We start from the raw sequence: 8,746 nt of genomic DNA, 5'->3' as shown, positions 1-8,746 counted from the left end.
CTGAATAATAATATCTTCCTCTTCCTCCTGAAGGCTAATCCCAAACAGTAGGGATTATTTTCCCGACAGCTAGAGCTGATTCGACACAGGGCACATGCTGGCACAGCCCTGACTGCAGTCCCATCTCAGCTTGGGATTCTGTGGCCTCCCCACCTTATATCCAATACTTCATGCCCACTCATAAAGTCAGTATTGGTGAAGCGTATTTGAAAAACGAATGCATTAGCTACTGTGAGCTACAGGGGTTGAGGGAAAGGGGTTTAGGGACAGTGTTGCATAGTCTTTTGTGTGGTAGGGGGGAAAAAACGGAAAACGTCAGAGGAATACATCACATCACTGGGTTGGTTTGGTTTTGCTTGCTTTTTACCCACCATTTTTAACAGTTAGTGAGCACTTTATGCAGGCTTCTTCTTCAAAGGCACGCCCTCTGATAGCTCTATTTAACCTAAAAGGGGCTTTGGGCATTAAGATCAGGAACTTAAACAAGGTCTTTTTTGAGGTCAAGTTTGTTTTCTCAAAGCAGGATGCTCACTCACAGAGGAGCTTTGTTGAAAGATGATATTCGATTGCCCTCAAACAAGTTCTTCTGCAACTCTTTTATGTATCGTGTGCGTGTTTTGTCTTTCGATGTAAGGGAGGAAAATTGAGGGAACATTCTTTGCTTCAGGGGATAGCTGGCCATCCGGGATTTACCAGTGTGACAGGTTTAGATTGACTCATTTGAATGACATACTTTTTAAAGAATTAGACAGGCAGACATTGGAGGGGAGCTTGTGATTAATAGATCATAGATCAGAGTTCAGTTGAGGCAGACAGACAGGCAACCTGCTTTTCTTTCATCTTTACAAGCATGAACACACTGTAAGGACACCAGAACTTCTTTTGATTAGAGCAACATTCACATTTTTTGGATGTTGGATGGTAAAATTGTCCTGGACGTTTCAAATGATAAGAATATGGAAATGTAGCAAATAGTCTGTTATGCTGCCACCTCAGAATCAAAGTCGCTATTCTTTATATTAGCAAAAGAAAAGGCTCTTGTCATACCTTGTATGGCAATCAAGTCTCATTACCACATTAACAATTGATCCACAACAATGAACCCATCTCTTACTTGGATACAAGCAGATACGTCGCGCAGTCGGCGAACAACAGCACCCATACGCACACGCACACGCACTTACACACATGAGTAGACAAAGCCGTTTATTCAGAGGAAAGTGACTTATTCAGGAAGATATAAATAAGACTTCCATCCCGAGGGCTGCGCAGCATTTAATGAACCACATAATGTCACTTCATCACGCTGAATGTATGTGGGGGTGGAAACACACGTGTTTGTTGGAGGACCAGGGCCATACAACAGAGGATAGATGCCACAGGGTTGGCTCAATGGGATTGTATCGGGGCTTGCTCATATTTATGATTCTTTCATTGCAGTCTTTCTTTCTTTTTTGCTTTCTACCCCGCTTCTACAGTACAGTATATTTCTTATACATGCTATAACTTAGTGTTCATATTTATGCTTCATTCCTTTCTGTCTTTCTGTATTTCTCGCTTCTATAAACAGTATATGTTTACTGTCAATATTTAGTTGCACCAATAACTGTAAACGATATTAAATGCAAGTTTTTAATGTTGTCCGAGATCAGTGTTCCAATAACTTACTCACTTACTTTTTATTTTGCTCCTGGCCCCCAGACGAGTGACCTGTTTTCTCTCTCTTCAATAAAGACCATCACAAACCAAGCACGCAGACTCAACCCTCAGCCCTCATGGTGCCTGTGTGTCCATAGGTGACAGACACACTCGATCGCAGTGGAGGACCGCATGATGCTTTGCCTCGAGTCTCCTGGTGCGTGGCATGAGCCAGATGAATGGCAGTAGAGGAGCAGCGGCTCATGCTTAATGAGGGGCTTTTAAAACCTGTCAAAGCAGCTGAGCTCACACAGAATGGGGGAAGAGGATTTATCATAGTGGGGAGACGGGGTATGAGTGTTGCCTACAGCTAGCCTAGGCACACACCCACAGACACATGCATACACATAAATATGCACAGAACCTCACGCATATACATTGACACGCACACAGCCACACAAACACACTCACACAAACACACAGACACACACAGACACTCAAACACACACACAGACACACACACACACACACACACACACAGACACACACACACACACACACACACACACACACACACACACACACACACACACACACACACACACACAGTTTTGTTAAACGTTGGGAAGCTAGAGTGAACCTGTAGATTTGGCTAAGTAACAAGCAACACAACAAGGTCAGAAAAACTGTGATGGCGAGACACTGAGACACGTCCAGCTTTGACAGAACATACACACACATTAATTCACAAATGGATGCCCATTTCTAGAGATTCAACAACAAAAGCACATTTCTATCTGACATCCCCAGCTATTAGCTATTAGCTATTTTATTACCCACACACACAGGCATTCCCATCTCAATGAGATTAAAGCCAGTCAAGAAGAGAAGCATATTTCTAGCTGTCATCACCAGCTCTATCACACACACACACACACACACACACACACACACACACACACACACAGTGTTATGCAGATTCTTGCCCCCTTGCCTCTTATCCATCCAGATGGATTCTCCTCTCCCTGAAAGCTTAGGTGCTGGATAAAAAAATTGCAGCTATCTTAGCCAGTCTGCAGCTTCTCTCTGTTTGCTTTTCAGACTTGTTCTCTCTCTCTCCCCCCCCCCCCCCCCCCCTCTCTCTGATTCTCTTTCTCTATACTCGCTCTCTCTCTCTCTCTTGCTCTCCCACTCCCTCCCGGCTCTCTCCCTCTCCTTCAAACACACACTCACTCCGGCACACTCTCTGACTTGCCACGCTGGTATCCTGGGCTTCTCTCTCGCTCTCTCTTCTCTTCTCTCCTCTGCTTCTCTTCTCTTCCCTCATTGTTTGCCTTTTCCCCCTCCGGTTTCAGGCGCGAGTCCAGTGGTGGAGGATCATGCGTCCTCCTCTCCTCTCTGCCTGTCTGTTCTCGTTTGGAGCAAGCGACATCAGAAGCGGAACCCTGCATGGGCTGCCACAGCCACAGCACAAGCTGTTTCTCCTCCTTGCCCTAAACTGAAGACTCCCTGGCACAGGATTAGCCCTGTTTAGGACACTGTTCCACTGCAAGATTCACAATATAGGACAACACACTTCGTTCTGTCCTTGGTGGTGGAACACCAGCTCGCAGCATTGGGTTCTGTCCTTGCCTGAAGTTTTGGGATTGAGAAGCGCTCAGAGGGAGAGGCTCTGCCACCTTTTGCTCTTTCAAGCGCAAGTAAGTTTGGCTTTTTTTCCCAATATATGTCTCTCAGTGCAAGTGTGTGAGTGTTTGTGTGGTATTTGGGTTTAGGATGCGAGTAAGAGGGTCTCTGCGTTGCTCTTTTGACCAGAGGTCTCCACCGCAGCTGCGACCCGTTGGAACGAAGAAAGACCCCATCACCACCACCACCCCAGAGTCACAGCAGGGCTACACCGCAGGGCAAAAAAGAGCAGAGGGGGAAGAGAGATAAAGGGGGAGAGGAAAACAAGTGCTGACACTGAGAGAGGTAGAGAGAGGTACATGTGAAGAATTGGGGCAGAATAACAGAGAGAGGAAAAAGACCACATAAGCATCCTGCTGCATAGATCAGAGGCACACAACAGGAGGCAGTGCCAAGACCAGAGAGAAAGAGCAAAAGAATGACTTGGAAGAGAGAGAGAGAGATTGAACAAGGAGTAAGACAGAGAGAAAGACTAAGACTTGAAACGAGAGAGTAATTGAGAAAGGAAGAGAGAAAGACACAAAGAGGAAGAGAAAGCGGGAGAGAGAGAGACTCCTTCTCTCATCTCCGTGACCTCACACTGACTTTCTTGCAGAGAACCGCACACAGAGTGCCAGAGAAGGAGAAGAAGAAGAGGAAGAAGAAGTAGAAGAAGAGTCACCTTCAAGCGGTGCTCTTTTCTCTCTGTCTCTCCCTCCACTCACACAGGTCTCTCCCTGCTGCACACCCCTTCTCTAACTCCAGCCGCTGCAGAGCAAGAACAGTGACAGAAGCAGCAGCAGCAACCCTGCAGTGAGGAGTCCCTCCTTTATCTCTCACCCTTTGTCCCTCTTTTATCTCTTTCTATCCGGTGCCCTCACAGAGAAGCTAACCCCCGGCGGGCATGCAGGTGTCCTTTGCCTGCAGCGACCAAGGAGGCCTCAGGGCACCCCGCAATGGGGACAGCCACAGCAAGCAGAATGCCACCAGCCCCAACACCAGCGCCAGCGCCGCCCGCGCCCGCTTCCGCACCGTGGCGCTCATCGCCCGCAGCCTGGGCTCCTTCGCCCATCGACACAAGGACCTCAAGGAGTCCACGGGCAAGATTACAGGCATGAAGTACCGGTATGTCAACTAATGGGCACAGGCATGGGGCCAGTGGCAAACTGAATTGAAAAATTGTAAGAAGAGCAGACAAATATACATAAAGCTGTGTGTGTGTGTGTGTGTGTGTGTGTGTGTGTGTGTGTGTGTGTGTGTGTGTGTGTGTGTGTTTGTGTGTGTGTTGTGTGTGTGTGTGTGTTTGTGTTTGTGTGGGACTAGCAGGGCAGACATTGTGCTTTTAGTTTTGTGAACTTGGTGTAGGGTTACAGGAATTGTCTTTATATTTGACGATTGACACTGTGGGTTATAAAGCTGTGTGTGTGTGTGTGTGGCTGTTGGATCTTGGATGGGAACTCTACTAGTGTATATGTCTTTGTAGTTTAGTGTGTTTGGGAATTCTCTGTGTCTACTTCACATGTGTCAAACTCAAGGCCTGACAAGCCATTTCATCTGGCCCGCCAGCTCCTCAGAATGTTGCAAAAAGTTCCATTGATTTGAATGAGCAACGGTGAAATTTCATTTGGCTCCCCTAATTTTCCCTAAGGATTAATAAAGTATCAATCCATCTCCTATTAATCTATCTATCAGAGCTGAGAGTTGGTAGCATATGTCAATTAAGGCCCGCAAGCGCAAGCGCTTGCCCCACTGTCCGGCCCTCGACTTTGACCCATTTTTTTTATTTCGGCCCTCTGTGTATTTGAGTTTGACACCCCTGGTCTACTTGGATTACTTTAGCATGTGGTGTGTACAGTCTGCATTGTGAAGTTAAGGGGGGTTTCCCTTTAAGAGTGCATTGCAGTTGGTTAGCCATGTGTCGTGTAGACGGAGAGGGCAACAACCTCCTCATTTTCAGGAGATTAATGGAAGATTACGAAACCATTTCCACAGTCAAATCACCAAATATTCATGAAATTGAAGGTGGTGTGGGTATGGCCACAGTGTGGCGCTAGCGCTCAGTAACATGAATGCAAAAGGGAACCTGCGTCTTTGTTACTAGTCTGGACCAGCTAAGATTACCACCGGGGCGTTGAATTCTTAGACTTTTGAGAATTCAGTAAAAGTAATTGAAAGATACTGAAAATTCAGGAAAGTTTCCAGTAGAGAAAAACAGACTGTCTGTGCAAACGCATTGGCGCTTTGCACGGTAACTGCGGAGGCCAGGCGGAGGCGAGGAGTGAACTAATGATTTTAATGTAAGAAATAATTAATTGCATCCAGGCAATCTGTCGAGGAGAGGCAAAACATCACCTTAAATTGACAACAGTTTCCATAACAACATAAAAATGTAGCGATTTGGAAAAATAGCATGGCGCAAGTTTGATGTAGCTGTTGACTTAGGGTGTTCACTTCACACCATGTAACAACCGTTTTGACATGACTTAATATGAAAACTATAAGTCTAGTTCGAAAGTTGTTGAATAGCCGAGTTTGGAAAATACCTATTTGGGAAGAGTCTGCCATACCTGTAGAAGATCCCGTTTTTACAGCACTGATGAATGTAACCGACAGGTGTTTGTACTGCTGACTCATGAACAAGTAGCCTACATTAAGAAAGGAACTTATATGCTTTCCCACCAGGGCTAGTCAAGCTTCATAAAGATGATAACAGACAAATCCATTTCAGAGTAAGACAAAAGGGACACTTAAACATGCAAATGATCCCCTTCCAGTCAGTGCCTTGCTCAAGGACATAAATGGTGAGTAGACTGGAGTTGTTTTTCTGTCTGTTTAGTAAAAAGGAAAGACGGCCTTCAGGAAAATCTCTGCGAGAAATGTCTTGTGTCAGCCGCGGTGACATTTTCATGGACTGTAATTACACTGACAGAAAGTAGCCGCTGGTTCGAGTCTAATGCCTGGTCTTATTATAGAGGGTCCTCCACATCCCTCTTGTCTACTCTTACTTATAGTGCATGTCGGGTGCAGAAGTGGAGATTGCGTGTATTTGTGTCTGTGTGTGTGTGTGTGTGTGGGTTTGTGTATTTGATAAAGAGATGGAGTATGCATATGTTGTGTAAAGATATAAGCCATCTGAAATGATAATGTTATCAAAAGTAGTGAAAAGTATAATAGATTATTAATTATGTTCCTTTAAACACCACAGCCTTTATTCAGATGAATTGAATGAGGTATTCTTAAAACATTTGAGCATAAAGGGTTTAACTCTAACACTCTGCTGTACAGCTACAGTCAAACCAAACTGTGAATACTGAATACTAGGCTTTTCTGTATGCCTGCTTTTTTAACGATTGATGCATTTGATACACAGGCCAATCATGTGAAGTCATGAGATCGTACATCTCACAATAGAAATGTTATGCCCCCTGGAAAATCTTAACACTTCAAATCTTAAATAATATCTATACTTGCTCAATAGCCCCTCTGCAGTGCTGGGTCTGCCTGAGTCTCCCAGCACCCTCCGCTCCCCTCCACCCTGCTACATCCCCACTTAAGTGTAACAGATAAACACCATATGCTTTCTTCTCCCGTTCTCCTCACTTTACTTGGAGGAGTGACAAACAGCATGGGTCTTTGTATGTACTGTACGCATCGTCCTCTATAATCTCCTGTCGAGCCAAGCATGAAATCATCCAGCATGTAACAGTGCCAGGAAATCTCTCTCCCAATCTTCTTCTGCTCTTATCTCTGCTTGGGTACCAGGCTACTATGGGTTTTATAATCAGTGGAACGATCTCTCTGTTTAAAAGGGAAGGAAGGTTTGCCGTCTAAGTCTTAGTTTTAAGAAGCCTTTGATGTCCTTGACGGGGAGAAAAGAAGCCCATTTCTTATGGGCTCTTTCTCTCTCTCTCCTCTTCTTCTTCTTTTCTTCTTCTCTCTCCTCTTCACTAAGCTACATATTTTTTGAATATACAATCTGCACAGGCAATTCACCATATTCTTGGGGTATGAAAGCCAGGTGATTGGTAGGATCATAGGCTTCTGTTGAACCTGTAGGCACCATCAGTTGTTTTTGCCTTAATACAACACTGCAAAGTTTCAGCTTTCAAAAACAAGAAAAAGAGTATAAAATGGGGGATGTATTAATTTAAATAAGCAAAATGATCTGCCAAAATTTGATTTCAATTAAAATATCTATCTAAATATCTTAAAACTAGTGTGGCCGCCAGACTAAAAACAAGTACATTTGTCTTGAATCTTACAGCAGTTTTGTTCTTGTCATTGGTGATAAGTGAGCGGTTTGCTGCAGTGAGCTGCAGCAAACTGAGAGCAGGAACTGCTGCAGGTGGATGAACTTCAGGTTTGCTCTAGGTTTACACAAAGCGGGTCTTGTCTTTGTCGCTTGAGCAATCATACTGACTGACTGAATATGCAACTCGACCCAACTTAAAAGAGTTTCTCTAGAGCTGTTCCACCGCTCCTGGTCTAGAGTCGATCACTATCTGGCAACGTACCCTCCTCCTCTTCCTCCCCTTTGTTCGATAACCTGCTCTGGTTCTGGTTCTGGCTTTGGCTCTGGCTCTGGCTCTGGCTCTGGCTCTGGCTCTGCAGTGCTGCTTTGTGTATTTGTGTCTGGGGTTTTTGCGGAGTGTTCTGCCTGCCTGACTGCCCAATGGTGCAGTGCAGATGGGCAGCCTCCTGGGCTTCTGCTGTCTACTTGGACAGTGGCCTATCACAAGCCCACAGGCATTTATGCTTAAGAGTGTATGTGTGTGTGTGTGTGTGTGAGAAAGAGACAGAGAGAGAGTGTATGTATAAATGTGTGTGTGTGTGTGTGTGTGTGTGTGTGTGTATGTGCATATTTTAAAAATGTGTGTTTCTTTGTGTGTGTGTGTGGCTGTGTGTGGTGTGTTGGTATTAGACTAATATGTGTTGTGTTATATGTGTGTGCGTGCAATCTTTTTTTTTTGTTGCGCAGATGGTCTGACTCTAAGAGTGTAGAAGGCTGCAGATTGTGAGGGTGTCATTGGATGAAAAGACATAAAGGCATGTCTCCTTGACAGTAATGGTGCTTAATCACGGTTTATGTAAGCCCTTTCATTTAATTTAGTTTTGTTTTGTTTCGCTTTGTTTCATTTTGTTTTGTTTCCAATGGATGAAGCCCAGTGTGTCACTGGGTTTGTGGTTCTAATAAGTCCTCTGAAAAGAGATGAATCCTCTCCTTGACCGTCCCCTTAAGTCACGTGCAGCCTGAACACACTTCTCACAGCTGGTCTTCCATCTCTCGCTCCAAAACCACAGCTTACCCTTAGCCAAATCTGGCCATAACATGGCACAGCTCTGGCATGTCTGTGTCAGGTCAGGGCCGGATCCAGGATGGAATGCAGATACAAAATCATCTGTAGGCTCCCGTTACCATTACACTGGAAATGCAAACTGAAGC

General features: G+C 45.0%; 1 protein-coding gene across 1 annotated transcript in view; it reads left to right on the top strand.

Annotated features, from left to right (window-relative positions):
* Positions 1–4,207: 4,207 nt before the first annotated feature.
* The window catches only part of kcnab1b (potassium voltage-gated channel subfamily A regulatory beta subunit 1b), a gene marked incomplete at both ends in the record, with an annotated part of 29,387 nt that continues 24,848 nt past the window's right edge, over positions 4,208–8,746 (top strand). The window contains one exon of the mRNA XM_080836225.1: positions 4,208–4,428. Coding sequence (XP_080692351.1) covers positions 4,208–4,428 — 221 coding nt within the window. The remainder of the gene's footprint in view (positions 4,429–8,746) is intronic.

Source organism: Sprattus sprattus (genome assembly GCF_963457725.1).
Source record: "Sprattus sprattus genome assembly, chromosome: 4".
NCBI classification, from domain to species: Eukaryota; Metazoa; Chordata; class Actinopteri; order Clupeiformes; family Clupeidae; genus Sprattus; species Sprattus sprattus.
The sequence above is the reverse complement of the archived record's forward strand: the minus strand, read 5'-3'. Positions and strand labels throughout refer to the sequence as shown.